Source organism: Aulonocara stuartgranti, assembly GCF_965226115.1.
Source record: "Aulonocara stuartgranti genome assembly, chromosome: 8".
NCBI lineage: Eukaryota > Metazoa > Chordata > Actinopteri > Cichliformes > Cichlidae > Aulonocara > Aulonocara stuartgranti.
Genome location: NC_138959.1, coordinates 9,084,831 through 9,104,776, shown reverse-complemented (window position 1 = coordinate 9,104,776; position 19,946 = coordinate 9,084,831). Strand labels below are relative to the sequence as shown.

Here is a 19,946-nt window from a genome sequence, read left to right as displayed (position 1 = left end):
AAAGGGACATTTAGGCGGAAACGGGATTTAAATAGTGATTTGTTCACTTTATTAATAAGTAACATGTGAGTATAATAGTAACAGTCTATAGTCAGTAAATGAAGGTTGCAATATTTGCCTGATGTTAAGTCCTGCTTTTAAAAATTTGAGTAAGGGTAGCTACAGAGGTATGCTCAGCGTATATTCATATGTTCATGAATAAGAAGTAGGCTAAAAGTCTATTTATAGGATTAAAGCTGGAACAATTAGTGACTAATAAGCTACAGTAATCTGGTTTTAGTACTATAGTCATTTTTAAAGAAAAGAATACCATGTTCTCCAGAGTGAATTTTATTCTTGTTGGTTTTGTTTATGTTCGAACGTTTGATATCATTAAAACCGCTTCGCTTTAAATATTTCAAAGCGTTCAAAGGCGCCCTCTTGTGCTCGGGTAGATTACAGCACTCTTTTCATTACTTTTTAAGTAAGTATATAAAATGTATTTAAATAGCACCTTTTAAGAAAAGCAAGCAAACAAATACAAAATATAATATAAGTGTTAAAACAACAACATTATCCACTAGTTTAAAGCAAGCCTATACTAAAAACTCTTTAACAGCTCTTTAAAAGTTTCAATAGCCACAGATCTCATATGCAATGGTAGTAGATTTCATAGTTTAGAAGTTGTAAATTCAAATCTACAGTCTAACCAAAACACTGGCAGGTTTTGATTAACCTGCGGATGCAAAGAACATAATAATCCATCCATCTATCCGTTCTCTTCCACTTATCCTTGTCAGGGTTGTCAGGGGACTGGAGCCTATTCCAGCTATTATAGAGCGAGAGGCGGGGTACACCCTGGACAGGTTGCCAGTCATTTGCTGGCCTAACACAGAGAGACAGACAACCATTCACACTCATGTTCACACCGAAGGGCAATTTATCAGTTAACCTAACCCCTCTAATTTCATGTCTTTGGGCTGTGGGAGGAAGCTGGAGTACTTGCAGAGAACCCGCACAAATACAGGACGTACAAACTCTACACAGAAAGGCCCTGGCCAGATGGTGCAGTCGAACGTTGCTGTGAGGCAACAGTACTAACTACTGCACCACTGTGTGCTGCCTAGGACTCAATAATGACGCCTTAAAAAATATGTAATTACATGTCAGCAACTCAGTGCATTTAAGCACAGAGACATAGTCAAGATAACCTGCAAATTGAGCAACAAACTGAAGAAGAAAAGTGATTTTAGTGACTTTCAATGTGGCATTCTTCTTGGTGCCAGATGGGCTGCTCTGAGTATTTCAGAAACTGCTGATCTGCTGGGATTTTCCCACTCAACTAACTCTAGGGTTTATAGAGAGCAGTCTAAAAAAAAGAAAATATCCAGTCTGTGGCAGTTCTGTAGGCTTGTTGATGCTAGAGGTCAGATGAGGATGACCAGATTCAGATTGCTTCAAGCTGATAGGAAGGCAACAGTAACTCAGACAACTGAACGTTACAACCAAAGTATGCAGAAGATAATCTCTGAACGTATAACCCTGACACAAATGGGCTTTGGCAGCAGAAGACCACGCTGGGTGCCACTAAAAATTTACACAGGATCTTTAAAACTGGACTGAAGACTGAACCCTCCCCCAACAAAACAAAAAACATTGCTTGTTGGATGAGTCTGTTTTGTGACATACAGGTAGTATTTGACCTAAACAACATGAAAGCATGGCTTCATCCTACCTTGTTTAAATGGTTCGTACTGGTAGTTGAGGTGTAATATGGTGGGGGATACTGAAGATACATAGCATAATGTATAATCAGGGATCATGCCTTAGAAAAATGGGACTTTTGCATCTATATTGCACATTTTACTCCACTACATTCAAGTCTTTTACTATTTGTAATCCGTGGCTGATTTGGTTATGTCTTATTCCAATAAATCAACACTCACCTTCTTGTTTTAATAACAGCCTCATCAGTGATAATGGGTAACCAGAATTACAACACAGGAGATTTATATAAATTATATAAAGATTTAACATCTTTCTTGAGCAAACAACAAACAAACAGCTCAACAGTAGTCCAATAAAATTAATTAAACCTAAAATATGTTTTTCAATTGTAAAATACTTAAGAGCAGGAACTAAACACCCTTAAGCACTGATTTGTTGGAGCACATCTAACACGGTTTAATAGGTTGTTGAACACAAAAAGTATGAGCTTCTCCAACAGTTTTAATGGAAACCTGGAATATAACCAGGCAGCTTGATCTAGATGACCTAAGAGGTCAAGCAGGTTTGCAGCTTAGGTGCACGTCAGGGAAATACTTTGATGCCAGATCATGTGTGAGGTGTTAAAAACAAAAATTTAAAATCTACTCTAAACAAAACTAAAAAAGTTAAATACTACTGTTAAAAAAAACAAAACTAAATATACATTCACCAATGGTTAGCACTGTTGCCACACAGCAAGAAGGTCCTGAGTTCAATTCCACCATCTGGCCGGGGTCTGTGTGGAGTTTGCATGTTCTCCCCGTGATTGTGTGGGTTCTCTCCAGGTACTCTGGCTTCCTCCCACAGTCCAAAGACATGCAGTTAGTGGCGTTAGGTTAATTGGAAACACTAAATTGCCCATATATGTGAATGCGGGAGTAAATGTGAGTGCAAATGTTTGTCTCTGTCTATGTGTTAGCCCTGTGATAGACTGGAGACCTGTCCAGGGTGAACCCTGCCTCTTGCCCAAAGACAGCTGGGATATGCTTCAGCGCCCCCCCTGTGACCTTAAAAAGGATAAGTGGAAGCGATAGATGAATGAACATTCATCAAGTAAACATGATGTTGAATAAAATAAAAATATTTTGGAAATGTCCTTAATTTTACTCTTTTGCATTGTTCTGAACTCCAATTAGAAAAAGACTAACAAACTAACATAAATAAATTAAACGAATAGAAACATTAAAAGAAAAAAAATCTTAATGTGAATAAATGGGAAAAAAAACCAACGTAAAATATGAAAATAATAACTGTGATAAACTGCTATAGTTCAGCGTGCTCACTATGTTATATACTGTAACAACAATAACGGGTACATGAAAAATGAAAACATTACTGGCTACATTTGAAGATGTTGCAATACTAACATTGTTCGCGATTGCGCTACCAGTGCATTATTTCCTTTGAACATAGTTAACAAGCCCCGCTAAACGCAGGGCATCAAAAAATTGGGTGAAACTCTTATTGTTCCTCTCCACGGAAATCTTTAGTAAAAGGCGAAAGATTTATACGATCTGAAGAGAAACAAGAGTGTACTAAATTATAGCAACGCCGCAACAGGACCCCATTGACAACAAAGCCGTGTAAAGTGACGGTTCACTGGGAAAGAGCATTTATAAATGACAAAGACCACTCATTGTCACACAATGCAGTAGTGAATAAAACAATATAAATGCACAGGGTAAGACTTTTAATGTGAACGCTGTAAGTTTATTCACATTAGATTAACCGTCAACAGTAAGCGCAATGCATGATGGGATTCCGTGGGGGTTTTCCGGGTTGTTAAAAAGTTAAAATCTAACGCAGAGCTCTTATTTATTCGCGTAAGATTTTTTTCCTATAATTGTTTTTACCTCGCAAAGCATGGTGAAGCATTGCGCTAATGTTTTTGAACGCTTTTAAATGTTTAACCGTATCATTTATTTTCGGAAGTCACGCCCCGTGTAAACGTAACCGTCGTGACGTCACGAATTTGTTCCTTATTCCACATTTCAAAGCTTTAGCTTTAGCTGTGTTGCCGCCATGTTGACTTTCGGATCCAGAACTGATGGGTTAAAGGGTGGAGCGTAAAGTTATCAGGTAACACACATACGTGTCTGCTAATGTGCGGGAAGTCACAGATTCGTTAAAGACCAGAATTTCACTCACCAAAAACTCAAGCACAAACTTCTCGGATGCTCTGTGCCACACACACACAAAAACGTAGTTAAAACTGCTCCCACAGCCTATACAGTGAAAAGGTCCACTTTAACAAGGCCATGTATCAGGACACCTGTCAGTCAACCCTGACACGCCCCTACTCAGTCACCGCCCCACTCGGAGCAGTGATGTAGGGGGAAATCTGTAAAGCTGAACTCACAATTATGGAGACCACATCCCATTTTTGGGGACTGATTTTTCTATTGATTTTTTTTTTTAAATATAAAAGGGACAATGCACACTAGTTAATATGAGCAATTAGGATTTAGCCTAAGCTGCCCATCTGAAGTAATGCATTAAAAGCCAGTGCAGAATAAAATTAACTGTCAATAATAGCTCAATAACCGCTGAAATAATAAATAAATAAATAAATAGACGAACAAACAATGTGAAACATCAAATCAAACCAATCACATGGCAGCAACTCAGTGCATTTAGGCATGTGGATGTATTCAAGATGAGCTGCTGAAGTTCAAACTGAGCATCAGAATGGGGGGGGGGGGGGGGAAGTGATGTTGGTGTCTTTAAACTTTTAACTTGATTGTTGGTGTCAGATGGGCTCGTTGCAGTGTCTCAGAAACTGCTGATCTACTCGAAGTGTCCACGGTTTATAGAGAAAGCTGTGAAAAGGAATTAAAATAAATAAATAAGTAAAACAAGTGGCTTGATGATTCCAGAAATCAGAGGAGAATGTGCCAGGTGACAGAAGGGTGGCAGTATATGCAGAACAGAACATGTCAAATCTTAAAGCAGATGTGCTACAGCAGCAGAGGCCCACAGGGGGTGCCACTGCTTTCTGGAACTGGAGAGTGCACAATGCTATCATTTCAACATGGACCAAAATCTCCAAGGAATGTTTCCATCACTGTGTTGAATCTTTACCATAAAGAATTAAAGTAGCACTGAAGGCCAGAGTACAACTCAATACTAGTAAAGTATACCCAACATAATATTTGTATGAAATAAGAAAAAAAATAATGAAAAAAGTATTGAAGTACAGTGTCTGTGTGTAGAATTGGGTGACACGGTTAATTTACAAGATACAAAATCATCAATAGGAAAGAAGATAAAAACATCACAACATGCATTTAAAAAAATTATTTAGTTTCACTTGTGACTAAAACAGTGTGATTAAATAAGATACATTCAACAAAACATAAAAAAACCCCACTCACCTAATTATTATTATGTTAAAACAGTAACGCTACGTTATATTACTGCAATACTGATATATAGTACAAAGTACTATATATCAGTATTGTATAGTAAAGTATATCAGTATTATATAGTAAAAACTCCTTTGTCCCACACGCCATCAGACTGTTTAACTCCTCTCTGGAGGGGAGAGGGAGGGGAAACAGGAGGACAAAGGAGGGGGGAACAACTAAGCTGTAGTGCCTCTTCACCTCACTGTGCAATACCTTTGTGCAATACTTTTGTAAATAGTCAACGGTGCAAATAGACCTCAATACTTGAAATGTGCAATTCACTTGTATTTTTATTTTTATTCCTATTTATTCTATTTATCCCCCTTCGTATATTTTATTTATATTTGTCTCTGTATTTATATTTATGTGTGTGTGTATATATATATAATATTCTGTAACTGTAACTTCTGTCGGTGCTGTGCTTTTGGAAACCGAATTTCCCAGAGGAACCCACCCGAGGGATTAATAAAGTTCTATCTTATCTTATCTTATCTTATCTTATCTTATCTTATCTTATCTTATCTTATCTTATCTTATCTTATCTTAAAGTAAGTCAAAGGCGTACTAAAGTACAGCACTTGGATAAAGTCCTGCTCTGAAAAAGCTGCAGGTGGTGCTGTTTACTGCAGGAGCTCATCTCAAAGCCCATACTGCAACTGTCTGAGATAGATACAGATTGGAGAAACAATTTAACCATCCACGGGCCAAAATAAACAATTTATAGCCTTTATATCTCATCTGTAGTAGTTTTAACAGTCAAAAAACATCACATCACTTCATTTAAGTTTAATACCAGCAGCCACATCCTGGCTACTTTTAATACTTTACATATACATTCTTTTACAGAAACGAATTGACAATCACCAAAGCATTAAAACTAAATAATACATTATTACTACATTACATGCCTAATAACACGTGTAATCTGCATTTTAAAGGAGTGGTGTTGACTGTTGGATTGTTATTTGTAAGAACTGGTAGGCCTTGCATGTGCACCCAGAATCCATTACTATGTGTGCAGATAGCATTATTTAATCCTGTCATACCTATTGAGTTGTCTCATTATGTTCTATTGAAGCCTTGTCCTTATTTTTATAGATCGAGGCCAGAGTAACCCAAGCTTAAAGTGTTCATTAAGGTATTTTGTCACTTAGAAATAAAAATTAGGTAAGAGATTAAGTGGCTGTTAACCACAGGTTGCTTAGTTTATGTAAAAATGTAGTTTGTTGTTGTTTTGGTTTATGTGTTGAAATTGTTTTATGTGTATGTTTATGTGCTGTATATGAGTATATACTTATATATAGTTAAACATGTATGGATCATTCTGAATAAATTCTGAATATTGATTTGTAAGAAATGAAATTTGAATACGGGGCTAGAAACAGAAAAAGTGTAAATTTCATCCTAGATCGCACTGACTTACTCAAATGTGTGGTTATAATACCGGATCTTAACTGGAAGAGAACAGAATCAACTTGATTGTGGAGAAGATGTTTATGGTGCTGTTAAACAACGCTCTTATCTGAACCTTATCTGTTTGACTTGTAATAATCGGTAAATAACAGTCTCTTCCTTATCCCATTGCTTTTATTCTTGCCGTTGCAGCATTGCTGCAGATCTTACAGTCCTGGGTTTACTTACACTCCCTGGTACAGATTTAATATTTTGCTGTTGTGAAGGTTTTTCCATGTGTTCTTCTCTTGAATGTAGTCGTGGTTGGAATAGAAAACGACCCTGGTTTTAACATACTTGTCATAATAGTAGTTGGAGTATTTCTTGAATTCTTCACTCATGAATCCGTATGCATCCACCTGAAGATGAAGTAGAGAGAAATAAAAAGGGGACTGAATTACACTGAAATAATAAATGATAAAAATGACATAACTGCTTTTGGAATTAGTAAAACACCTGGGGAGCCACTTTAACAAGCCCAGTTTATTAGTTTATCTTTAACTCCTTCTTTAACAGCAACAGCTAATGTTAAATAAAAATATAAATATACCTTTATCTTCACTATCTTCTCTAATGATAATTATTACTTTTATCATTAGAGAAGTAACATATTAAAGGGAGAACAATTATGGAAATTCAAATTTTCACGATTTCAGGTTTTTTAAGAATTGGTTTCTGTTTGGTTTCATGGTATTTCTAGAGCTCAAAGAGCCAGTTCCCCCCTTTCTTTTTTCTCCTTTCACTACAGATACTTGTATTATCGTGTGGTCTTTAACTTACAATATTATGCACCTTGAGGCGACTGGCTTAGATCAGCATTCTTTTTGGATTTACACATCTGAATTCAACAAGTTGCAAGCAGATGTTACGTGAGCTATCACTGCTTTCCACCTCGCCTAGACAGCATAAAGCTGGTGCAAATGTATTTAGGCTGCATTTGAACCCAGGAGCTTCTTGCTGTGAGGCAACAGTGCAAATCACGGTGCAATCTGAGGATATCCTAGAGCTTTAAATATGCAGTTTATCAAATACAGTCGCTTGCAAAAGTATTTGGCCCCCTTGAACTTTTCCACATTTTGTCACATTACAGCCACAAACATGAATCAATTTTATTGGAATTCCACGTGAAAGACCAACACAAAGTGGTGCACACGTGAGAAGTGGAACGAAAATCATACATGATTCCAAACATTTGTTTACAAACATATAACTGAAAAGTGGGGTGTGTGTAATTATTCAGCCCCCTGAGTCAAAACTTTGTAGAACCACCTTTTGCTGCAATTCCAGCTGCCAGTCTTTTAGGGTTTGTCTCTACCAGCTTTGCACATCTAGAGACTGAAATCCTTGCCCATTCTTCTTTGCAAAACAGCTCCAGCTCAGTCAGATTAGAGGGACAGCGCTTGTGAACAGCAGTTTTCAGATCTTGCCACAGATTCTCGATTGGATTTAGATCTGGACTTTGACTGGGCCGTTCTAACACATGGATATGTTTAGTTTTAAACCATTCCATTGTTGCCCTGGCTTTATGTTCAGGGTCATTGTCCTGCTGGAAGGTGAACCTCCGCCCCAGTCTCAAGTCTTTTGCAGACTCCAAGAGGTTTTCTTTCAAGATTGCCCTGTATTTGGCTCCATCCATCTTCCCATCAACTCTGACCAGCTTCCCTGTCCCTGCTGAAGAGAAGCACCCCCAGAGCATGATGCTGCCACCACCATATTTGACAGTGGGGATGGTGTGTTCAGAGTGATGTGCAGTGTTAGTTTTCCGCCACACATAGCGTTTTGCATTTTGGCCAGTGGCAAACTGCAAACGGGACTTCTTATGGTTTTCTGTTAACAATGGCTTTCTTCTTGCCACTCTTACATAAAGGCCGACTTTGTGCAGTGCACGACTAATAGTTGTCCTATGGACAGATTCCCCAACCTGAGCTGTAGATCTCTGCAGCTCGCTCAGAGTCACCATGGGCCTCTTGGCTGCATTTCTGATCAGCGCTCTCCTTGTTCGGCCTGTGAGTTTAGGTGGACGGCCTTGTCTTGGTAGTTGTGCCATACTCCTTCCATTTTGGAATAATCGCTTGAATTCGCTTAAATTTCTCAGTAACTTTATCCCTGACCTGTCTGGTGTGTTCTTTGGACTTCATGGTGTTGTTGCTCCCAATATTCTCTTAGACAACCTCTGAGGCCGTCACAGAGCAGCTGTATTTGTACTGACATTAGATTACACACAGGTGCACTCTATTTAGTCATTAGCACTCATCAGGCAATGTTTATGGGCAGCTGACTGCACTCAGACCAAAGGGGGCTGAATAATTACGCACACCCCACTTTGCAGTTATTTATTTGTAAACAATGTTTGGAATCATGTATGATTTTCGTTCCACTTCTCACGTGTACACCACTTTGTATTGGTCTTTCACGTGGAATTCCAATAAAATTGATTCATGTTTGTGGCTGTAATGTGACAAAATGTGGAAAAGTTCAAGGGGGCCGAATACTTTTGCAAGCCACTGTATCCCTTAGCATTTCTATTCTTTGAATGTTTGCTTTGTCTCCTGTCCTGTCTTTCCATCTCTGAGTGAAGTTCTCACATTCTTTGCTGTCCTTGAGAAATAAAGAAACTGTACCTTTAACTAGCACTGATCACTGTGTGATAAGTCTTGGTTTTTGTTTTACTCTGAATTTTGGTCCATCTTTGAACCCTAACACAATTAGCCTGTTGTGAGAATGTAAAAAAGAAAAATCACCCCAAAAAAGGCCTTAAAAAAAGAAAACTCTTGACAATAGTAACACATCAGACTTTGGCTAACAGCTAATAAAAAGTGTCCAAAAAAAAAAGAAAGCTGTTAAGAGAAACTGCCAATAATTCAAAGTAAATGATAAAGTTACCATTGTGAAATTTATATAAATGCATGAAGCTCTTGAGTTGGGTCATGTTATAGACACTTGATGAATCTGTTTGACAAGTTTATTAAATAGCTGTGTAAAACAAGGTGTGACATCAGTTTTATCGATGCTGTCCAGCTGGTCTGTCTTCACACATTGGAACAGTTCAATAAAACTGGTGACACACCTTATTTTACAGTTTTAATTTAAACATCTTATCTTATTTTCCTAGGAGGGTACACAAAAAGTCAGTGTTCCTTCAGCTTATCCCTGACAGTGGTTCAGAGCTTTAATACAACTTTATTATATGATTGCTGGGAAGGTCTTTCCACGTTGAAATATGCTGCTAAAACAGTAATAAGATAGTTTGACGTTAATATGCTTTTAATACAAAGTTAATGTACACATGGTGTGTTGCATTCTTCCAAAGGTGTGGTTAGAAGTAGTTGTAATGTTAAGAAGTTAAAATCAAGTGTTAACTCACTGTGTCACAGGTGTGCAGAGCCAGGAAGAGAGTGAATGCTCCGTTGGTTGGTCTGACCCTCGCCCAGTATCTCTTATTCAGATTGGGTGACTTCAAGAACCTGTAATGCAATGATATAATAGGTTGTAGGACTGGCCTTAGCAACAATAACTTGAAGTAATAATTGTTTTCTGTATTACTAACAGTCTCTCACTTTGTTGTGGAAGAATGTTTCTGTACAACATTGCTTAAGTTCAATATTTGTAGGCATTTGTTTATGCACAGGTGTCTTAATTTCTCACCTCACATTTCCATTGAGTTGTGGTCTGGACTTTGAATGGGACATTGCAGCACCTTGATTCCACAGCAATTCTGTTGTACGCTTGCTGCTTGATTTGGAATCATTGTCCTAGTAAATGACTCAGTTTGGCTGGCTTTAGTTGTTCTACAGGCGGCCTCACATTTGGCTGTAGAACACTTTGATATACAGACAAGTGTATGTTTAACTCTTCGACTATAAAATGTCCATTTGCTATGGCTAGAAAACAAGTCCAACTCATCATCTTTCCTCTTGCACTGTGGTTTCAGTCAATATGAGGCGTTTGAGCTGATATGCTGTATTTAAATGTGGTGCTGTGCATTATGGGCAGTCATTTCCACTTTGGGCTTATCTGTCCAAAGGACATTGTTCTAGAAGTCCTGCGGTTTGTTCAGATAGAACTCTTCAAACCTAAACAGTGCTGCATTTCTTTTTTAGAGAGTAGAGGCTTTTTCATTTTCCTCATTGTAATGTCATGATCTTTAACAATTAACATGCTAACTAAGACTGTTAGAATCTAAGGTGTAGCTATTGCGGTTTTTGCAATTTCTTTGACCATCACACACCCACTGTTGGGAAGACTGTAGCATGGTGTTAGCACACATCTGCATGGTCTGGAGCAATGACTGCAGAAAACTTCCCCTTGATTAGCAGAACCTGGCTGCTACTCACTCAATGTAAGCAGAAAGAACTGCAAAATGTCTGTTTGTATTTGTATACATATTGTTACAATGGGAAAAGTTAACTTGGACTATGCATAAAATCTGTACTTCAATATTGTTTGGATCATTTGATTAAAAAAAAAAAATCAAACATTATGGACCTTCAACTTATTTAACAACTTTTATCAACATTTTTTTTTAATTTAACTTAACAACTTTTAATATTGTAATTAAGAGAAGGCTTTAAATAATTTAAGGCTTTAAATAAAATTAAAAAAAAATAGAATAAATAGTCTGCACTGTTTAAAAATAAATGTTCTGGAGTGGATGGTGAAAGAAGGCTGACCTGTTCCGCACATATCGGAGGAAATCCTGATGCAGAACGTAGAAGCGGCTCTCGTTGTACTGCCCTGAATAGTAGGTCCTTGGCCTGGGGGGGTTGAACAATAGGAGTAATGAAAGGATGATGAGATGTTTTAGTTTCTCAAATGCTATTAAATTTATTTGCTGGAGTGAACAGCTGGAAACATATGCTTATGTGCCTGCAGTGCATTTTAGACCAAAAAACTTTTACCTGAATATCAGTCTGAGTGTGCATGTATGACACAAAATTTAGATGGTCTGCAGAACAGCCGTGTAGTTATTAAAAAAAAAGTGTGCATTTACTTAAGTGAAAGAAAAGTTTACACTTCTCCGTAGTAAACTATCTCAATTAATTGTCTGCAAATGAAATTTAATTGACATAAACAATTCTGCTTTAAAGAGTCTTTTAAATTCAAGTGGCAATACACGTCTTACGGTTTGACTTATCAGTATAAAGTAAATGTTGATTATTCCCCTAAAAGCTCACTTTCACCAAAATGAAGGCTTGATTTGCACAAACAGAAAGCAGATGTTTCTCAACAGTAACTGAACCGGCAAAATACTTAAAAAGTAAAAAAGCAAAGCAAAAAAGAAATGAAGTGGCTTATGGTGCTTTTCTTATCTGACCATCACTCAAACAATTTTCACAAATGTTTATATAGCACTTTACATGCATGTCTATTTCACCTACAATAAGACTAATTTAGAATCACCATCAACAGAATGCATGTTTTTGGACTGAGGGAACAGCAAGGGAATAACCACATGAGCACACAGAGAACACGGAAACTTCACAGAGGAAGGTCCCAGAAAGTTGTTTGAGCAAGAGATAAATGATTTGTAAAATTATTATTAAATTTAAGGCAAAACACTTATTACAAAGTTCTATTTTTTAAATGTACAGTTTTAATAGACACTTAATAAAATGTATGTTATAGCATTTGAATAAAAATGTCACAGATTCTGAATTTATTTTAATTTAACACCACAAAAAGCCATAAATACTGCAGCAGCACATAACATTTAGTTGATACTCACAGTCTGTTGCGGTATGGACCAGCAGAGACCTTTTCTCCTTTGAGAAGGCCCTCAAGCCATTGGTAATCCCTCATCCCCTCAGGAATCATCACATATTTTATACCCTGCCAGAAGGAAAATGAGGACAGAGAAGCCATCTTTACTCTAGTGAAATAAAACAAAAATCAAGGGCCAATGAAAAGCTTCATTACCTCATCATGAGGAGCAGCTTTGTATCCGTGTTTTTTAAGGATGTAACGAGATGAAGTGATGGAGTGGGCTGTGTGGACATACACCGATGTTTTGTTTCCTACATCTTCTTCAAAGCCCTTGGTGATGGCACCATTCATCCTGCCACACAGGCAGAAGCAGGTGTTGCAGATGTTAAGCTTGGCTTCAAATGTTTAAGCTTAGTAATTTGCTCAGATCAATTGAGAAGCAATCGTTGCTTTCATTTTGGGAGAATGGTTTTCTTGTGGAATCAACCACCTTCAGCAATACCACTGAAGTGTTGGCCCAAAACATTTCAGAACATACTCTTACTGAAACTTAATTCACTTAACACGCTTACCATTCTGACTCTATGACGACACTGATGTTTGAAAGAGAACAATACATTTTGGAGTTTCTACACCACAAGCAGGTGAGCTATCAGATACAGTACCACATTTTTACTGTCAAAGAATTTGCTGATCAGCAACCGTTCTCATGGTTTTTTTTATATCTTTTTTAGCGTTCTTATGTTTTAAAGCTAACTTTAGTAAAAGATACACCTTAATAGTTGATAGTGTTGTTCTGTTTGTCCTTTCCTACCGAAAAACATAATCATGCGCATCAATCTCTACACCCATTCTGGTGAATCAGAATCAAATAGGTTCTAGAAATCAGTGACGATACCCAGCCCTATATGAAAGTCACAGAGAAAGATAAAGCAGGGTATGCTTTACACTGCTTTATCTTTTCTACACTGGGCCTAGTGCCTGTCAAACAAAGCCAAGAGGTTTGCTTGGGGGTTTGTCTTACCGAAAAACGTAATCATGGCCATCGATCTCCACCCCCTTCTTTGAGCCGTTCAGGATTCCTCCAGTACCTACCACAGCACAGCGCACACAACCGTCACCACCGGGTTTTGGGAGGAGCAACGGCTCTTTTGGCTTTGGAATCAACTTCACTGACTTCATCACATCTGCAAACCAAAAGAAAAATTCAAAAATGTGTTTACTCTGAGTGCTGTAGTTCCAGCATAGTAATGTATCCTGTATATGAAAACAATGAAGCAAGATGAAGGCCATAACTCTTATTCATGCATTAACAGCTGTTTCTTCAGCTTTACCTGACTCACCTGCTCATGTTTACTAAAAGGGACGAGAGCTTTCAGTGAGCAAAACTAGAGTAAATTTGTTATGGTCTGTGTGGAGGGAGGCATGAAAGGACCTAAATTGCAGACTAAAACACAGAGGCCAAGCTGAAACTGAAAATGGTAGTTTTATTTGCTCCAGTGTTTAGCAATAAACTAAACTTGGTGATACAAAATAAACTTGTTAGGCTTGGCAAACAGACATATGAGGGAGGATGCAACACTGAACACAGGAAGGACTTAAATACAGACATGAGGTGATCAGGAGAAGTGGCAACACATGAGGAAACAGCTGACACACATGAACATAACGACGTCACAGGGGAAACTTAAAACTAAACTGGGGACCTCTTTCAAAATATAACAGGAAACATAATGAAATGCAGACAAGAACTTAAAGTTCATGTTGTCATGAACTGACCAGAGCTAGAACAAAAGTGCAACAAGAAAACCTGGAGCTCCTGAAGTAGTCCAAAACAAAAGACTATGAAAGGCACTTAGTCTGGGTTGACAAATCAAAAAACAACCTCAAACAAACAAACTTAAGATCTTTTATTTTTTTTATAGCTGCTCCCCTCATTCCTTGTGAACTCAGCTGTTGCTAACTTCATTGTTTTAGCCCCTTGTCAGCCAATCAGCATTCAACTAACACATGGGGTCATTAATGTAGAGCAACATGCAGCTAGGATTTTGGAGGACTGAAAGTGCTGGTTTGAAACCACTCTCAGAAAGCAAATACACACAGCTGGACACAAGCTTGGTACCATAAATTCACAGCAAGCCTGGGTTTGAATTCAGCCCTGGTCTTTCTGCGTAGAGTCTGCATATTGCAGGTGGTAACCTATAGCAACACCATGTGACCCTGAATTGGATAAGCATAGGAAAATGGATAGGGGAACATTGATTTGAGAAGTAGCCTCAAGTCGCCTATTCATGTGCCAAAAAGTTGCTTGAGGATGTGTCATAACAAAAGAAAATAGGTGTGTCACTAAAAGACCTACCGTCGTACTTGAACTCCATAAAACCGAAAGGATTGTTAAAATGTGAGAGCTGATTCCACTCGCTCATGTTGATGTTGTCCTTGTGTAGAAACAAACGTATGTTTGGAAGAAAAGCCTTCTTAAAGTTTTCATCGTCAGAGTTTCGCAGAGACTGGGCACATGCCTGAAAATCATAAAACTATTAAATACAGGAAATTAGCCAAAGACAGAATTTGCTGTGATATAATTATCCAACTCTATTAAATAACATCCTTGAATAATTCAAAACGGGGAGAACCAAATGACAGAAAAAATGTAATAAAGCAAGAGTAAAATAAGTGTTAGCATTAGCCATGTGCCAGATAGTTATTTTTAAACATCTGTATTGGTTTCAGCAGAGAATTTCATAATTGGTGCATCACTGCAGGAAAGAGTGAAGGCAGACATATGCGAAGCCACAAAGGTAGAAAAACAGCTCCACAAAATGAAAATAATGAATTTAAAGGGGGAAACAAGGTACATGTATAGGTCACAAGGAAAACGATTGACTGCTTGGCTGAGCAGAATTCAGTGCTGCCTATACCCAAACACAGAAAAGTTAGGAACTGCATTTATATTACTTCTCTCATATGCTCGTATGCTTACTGTCGGTCTAGGTGGTGCATCCTGGTTATAAACATCATCAAAATCCCACTGAGGAAGCTTTGTGAAATTTATTTTGTAGAGGATAGGCATAGGAGTCTCAGCCATGTAGGGGTTTTAGATTTTGTCACTGGGTTCATTTTTGTTGAAATAACTTTTGCTATGCCAGCTGTGGTACACACAAAAGGTGGTGCAGATGTCTTTTTGATTTTTCCCAAAAATGTAATGACACTGTCAAGAGAAAAATTTTCCCATTTGTGTCCATTTTTTCCTGAGAAAGTTGTCCTCCTGAATCAGGAATTAGGCAGAAATGCAACAGAGGTAACAGATGACAAACAAATAGCAAAGTACAAATAACAGAACTAGCAAATCAGTTCACAGTTCCCTTTTTAATGATTCTTTATATCAACACAAAATATTAAAAAACAAAGAAAAAAAACCCAACTGACCTTTTTGATAAATGTTCCTGTGACAGAATAAACACCAGAAAACCAACAGTTACAAAAACGAGCAAAGAAAAAATCCTGAACTTTTGGACCGCCATCACTGCTGAGTGAAGGCTTTGCTGTTTAATTAAAAAGAAAAGTATTTTCTCTTTCTTCTGAGATTTGCTCAGAGGTCGAAAAACCACCTGGAGTATTTAACAACTTGATGTGACTGCTGAGAATTCACAAAGACACAAGTGAGATAGCACTAGTTCAAGATGGCAGCCAACCAAACCAGTTGTGCGACTGCTGATTTTCACAAAGACACAAGTGAGATAGCACTAGTTCAAGATAGCAGCCAACCAAACCGGTTGTGCGACTGCTGAGAGTTCACAAAGACACAAGTAAGATGGCACTAGTTCAAGATGGCAGCCAACCAAACCAGTTGTGCGACTGCTGATTTTCACAAAGACACAAGTGAGATAGCACTAGTTCAAGATAGCAGCCAACCAAACCGGTTGTGCGACTGCTGAGAGTTCACAAAGACACAAGTAAGATGGCACTAGTTCAAGATGGCAGCCAACCAAACCAGTTGTGCGACTGCTGATTTTCACAAAGACACAAGTAAGATGGCACTAGTTCAAGATAGCAGCCAACCAAACCGGTTGTGCGACTGCTGATTTTCACAAAGACACAAGTAAGATGGCACTAGTTTAAGATGACACCCGGTTTGACCGGTTTCGTGCGTGTGCGCATGCGCGTTCAGGTGTGCTACCCATACCACAGCCACTCTAGGTATGTCTTCAGGAGTATGCAGTCGGGGTCCTCAACGTAAAAAGCAACGCTGTGAAAACCCCGTAGATGGGACTGTATTTAAGTTAGAATATCAAGGCGCCGAAGGGTATGTGTATGCCATTAAATATACCGAAGGGGCAGTTGTGCTTAGTGTAGATTGTGGCGAGGGATTGTTTTGGGGGGAACCCCAAGTCATGTCTACTAAAAACTGGAAGCTCTTCCGCACCGTAGTGTGTGCGGACCTGGACAATGTGGGCTTCCCAGAGCTGCTGTATGTTTCCCAGTGGAACAGTGCATCAGGCCCTGAGCTTTACAGGGTTGAGGCTGATCGTTTCAATCGCAACCCTGACGACTTTATTTTTCTCAGTGTATGTGATGACAGGGATAGTCTTATTGCTTCCAGAGGGCTTGAAAACTGGAGGTTAAATCCTTACCCTCTAAACCTCGAAGAGCGCACAAGATAGTTTAACGACTTGTTTTTTATACAGTGGTGCGACTGGAGAGGTTTGTCGCGTCTGTTTAGCCAGATTGATGACGCGATCAAGAGGGACAGACTCAACACTGCGTACGAGAGTATTAGAAAACGCCTTGTTTTTGACGATCTGGCGAGTTGTCCGAAGACTGGTTTGCCTGCTACGCTGTGCAAACCTAAAATCATAAGACCTTCCGACAACTAAACAATAAACTGGTAGGTTTAATGTGCGGGTGTGTAGGGTTGCGTGTGTATCTATGTGACAAATTAAGAGCTTGTGGTTTTCATTTTACAGAGCATGACATGCAGTCGTGGGACCTGTCAGAGTCACCATCAACAGCGCTGCTAATCCCGACCCCCCAGACTCCACCACCTTCACCACAATGCTCGCAAGACCCCCTCATATCAGACCTGTGGGAGGAAACTGTAATCGACATCAAACTCGCAACTCTCCACCTGTTGATGTTGGCGTTGAATGAGTTTCTACAAGAGACATGTCACGGATGCCAAACAGGCCACCCCAGTCAGGTGCAACACAGCTGCTTGCAGGAATTGTCTGAGTATTTCTTCGACACCTACTATGATGATGTGATGATAAGGCTCCAGATTGACCGATTCATCCCAGCCATCCGGCTGTTTGTACGCTCATACACTGTAGATGGGACTGGAACACAAATCCGCAGAGTTGCAGAACACATCATGTGTGAACTGAGATCAGAGCGACATATAGTATGCGCCATTAATGACAACATTGCGCATGCATGATTGGAAACTACTGGGCTGGGAGACACCTGGTTTAATGTGTCCTGTTCAAGTATCCATTGTCTGTGTTTGTGTATGTGTGAAAATTAAATAAAAAGACGTGTTAACATCAACATCTTAGTCATTTGTGGTTTGTAAATCATGGAAAGCACATTGCATAAAATATATAATGATCCAGCCCATCCTGCGGGGTTGGCCAGTTTAAATAAGCTACGTATAGCGGCAGGGGAGGCATCAGGTGTAACACCTCCACTTTCTCAGGTCAAACATTATTTAGAACAAGACGACACTTACACACTCCATAAACCTGCGAGGATCCACTTCCCCAGAAATAGAGTATTGGTGACAGGGGTCGACAAACAGTTTCAAGCCGATCTGGTTGACATGTGTGAATATGTGGCAGATAATGATAATGTGAGATATCTGCTAACATGTATAGATGTATTCTCAAAATACGCATGGGTTAGATGCCTAACAAACAAGTCAGGGACTGCTGTATCAGCTGCTTTTGAGGATATACTTAGTGAGGGTAGGATCCCTGTGAAACTACAAACAGATGAAGGCAAAGAGTTTTATAATACAACCTTTAAACAGCTAATGAAGCGATATAATGTCAAGCATTTCTCAACAGCTAGCGAGGTTAAATGCAGTATTGTCGAGAGATTCAGTCATAGCTTCAAGGGTAGAATGTGGAAGTACTTAACATCAGCCAACTCCCGGAGATATGTAGATGTCATACAAGATCTCCCACAAGCATATAACAATGCTTATCACAGATCTATCCAAATGGCTCCGGCAGAGGTGAATAAGGATAATGAGAAGTCGCTGTACAAAACGAGGCCTAAGAGGGACCTGCGCTTTAAATTTAATATTGGTGACACTGTACGAATATCAAAACTGAGAGGAAAGTTTCGAAAAGGATACGAGCAGACCTACACCAATGAGATTTTCACAGTCAAGGAACGTATAGGGAGACAGCCCCCAGTGTACAGACTAGCGGATCTAGCAGGAGAGGTATTGAAAGGGTCATTTTATGAGACTGAGGTACAACGTGTGGTTGTTGATGAAAACAAAACATTTAAAATTGAAAACATATTGGCTAGAAAAAAAGTGGGTCGGAAAAAGCAGGTGCTAGTGAAATGGCTAGGATGGCCCAACAGCTTTAATTCGTGGATTCCAGAAAAAGACATTGTTGAGGCGTAATTAACTCAGATGACGCGGCTCTACACACATTCATTCAACACTGAGCATAGACTGAGAAAGCATGAATAAAAAGAACAACAATGCAGGCTTCTATGTAAGCCTCTTCTCGAATGCTTCAGCACATGTTCACCCGGGTAATAAGATATCTAATTTTAGAACAAAGCTAGCAAAACCTATTGTTTTGGATCAGCCGTATGAGGTCGCTGTTATAGAGATACAGTACCCACGCATATGGCTGTCTTTTCCACAATCAGATTCGCAAGTGGAAATTCATGACCCAGTCAAAGATGGAACCATAGCCGTAACCATGATCGAACTGTCTGTGGGTCATTATGCATCTGTGGAACAGATAATAAAAGAATTTAATTTTAAATGTCAGCAGCACCAAGCCACTGGAGACATTAAAATGCAATACAACGCAGTTAGTAACCATGCCTGTGTTATGGGGCCTAGGGGGACTATTCTCACATTTAGAGGGAGACTGGCGAAAATCCTAGGATTCAAAACAGGAGACCCGTTTGTACTTCATTATAAAAACACATATGCCCCGCACCCCGCAGACATATGCGGGGGAAAATATAACATCTTTATTTATGCAGATATCGTTGATTACCAGCTTGTGGGTGACGCCCACGCGAGGCTATTAAGAGCTATAAATATTACAGACGATGACCGCCGCTTGCCTATTCTACAATTTGACAGTCCACACTACACACCTGTGTCAAAGACATTAATCGACGACAAAGAAATTGATTTGAAAGACGATTGAAATCAACACATACACTTTTTATACGGCAAGGTGTTTGTCAAGTTACACTTCCGACCGATAACCAAGCATTTTTGAAAAAAAAGGATGGCCGTCTACAACACTGATGACTCAAAATATGTAAAATACTACTTATCACAGGCTGGTGGAGAGCTCGGAGGGTATGTTGGGACCAGTAGGGGAGACCGGGGATAGTTGTAACATTTTTCACATTTCTGTCTGTAAATTGGAGCTC

The 19,946-nt window shown here is 39.0% G+C and overlaps 1 protein-coding gene across 1 annotated transcript; it reads right to left on the bottom strand.

The window, feature by feature from the left end:
• Positions 1–5,924: 5,924 nt before the first annotated feature.
• LOC309712391 (alpha-N-acetylgalactosaminide alpha-2,6-sialyltransferase 1-like) lies at positions 5,925–15,940 on the bottom strand. The gene is made up of 9 exons (XM_082543124.1): positions 15,738–15,940; positions 15,292–15,576; positions 14,668–14,830; positions 13,333–13,495; positions 12,522–12,660; positions 12,331–12,434; positions 11,276–11,359; positions 9,970–10,069; positions 5,925–6,964 (listed from the first exon to the last, which is right to left on the bottom strand). Exons 2-9 carry the CDS (start codon positions 15,394–15,396, stop codon positions 6,791–6,793), a joined length of 1,032 nt encoding a protein of 343 aa, XP_082399250.1. The 5' UTR covers positions 15,397–15,576; positions 15,738–15,940; the 3' UTR covers positions 5,925–6,790.
• Positions 15,941–19,946: the final 4,006 nt, after the last annotated feature.

What these genes read in the sequence shown, in the direction of transcription:
- LOC309712391 (XM_082543124.1), bottom strand. Translation starts at nt 15,396, where the DNA reads ATGGCTGAGACTCCTATGCCTATCCTCTACAAAATAAATTTCACAAAG. An exon ending in ATGCACCACCTAGACCGACA is followed by an intron (nt 14,831 to 15,291) that starts GTAAGCATACGA and finishes TATGATTTTCAG; the next exon opens with GCATGTGCCCAGTCTCTGCG. An exon ending in AAGCTGCTCCTCATGATGAG is followed by an intron (nt 12,435 to 12,521) that starts GTAATGAAGCTT and finishes TCCTTCTGGCAG; the next exon opens with GGTATAAAATATGTGATGAT.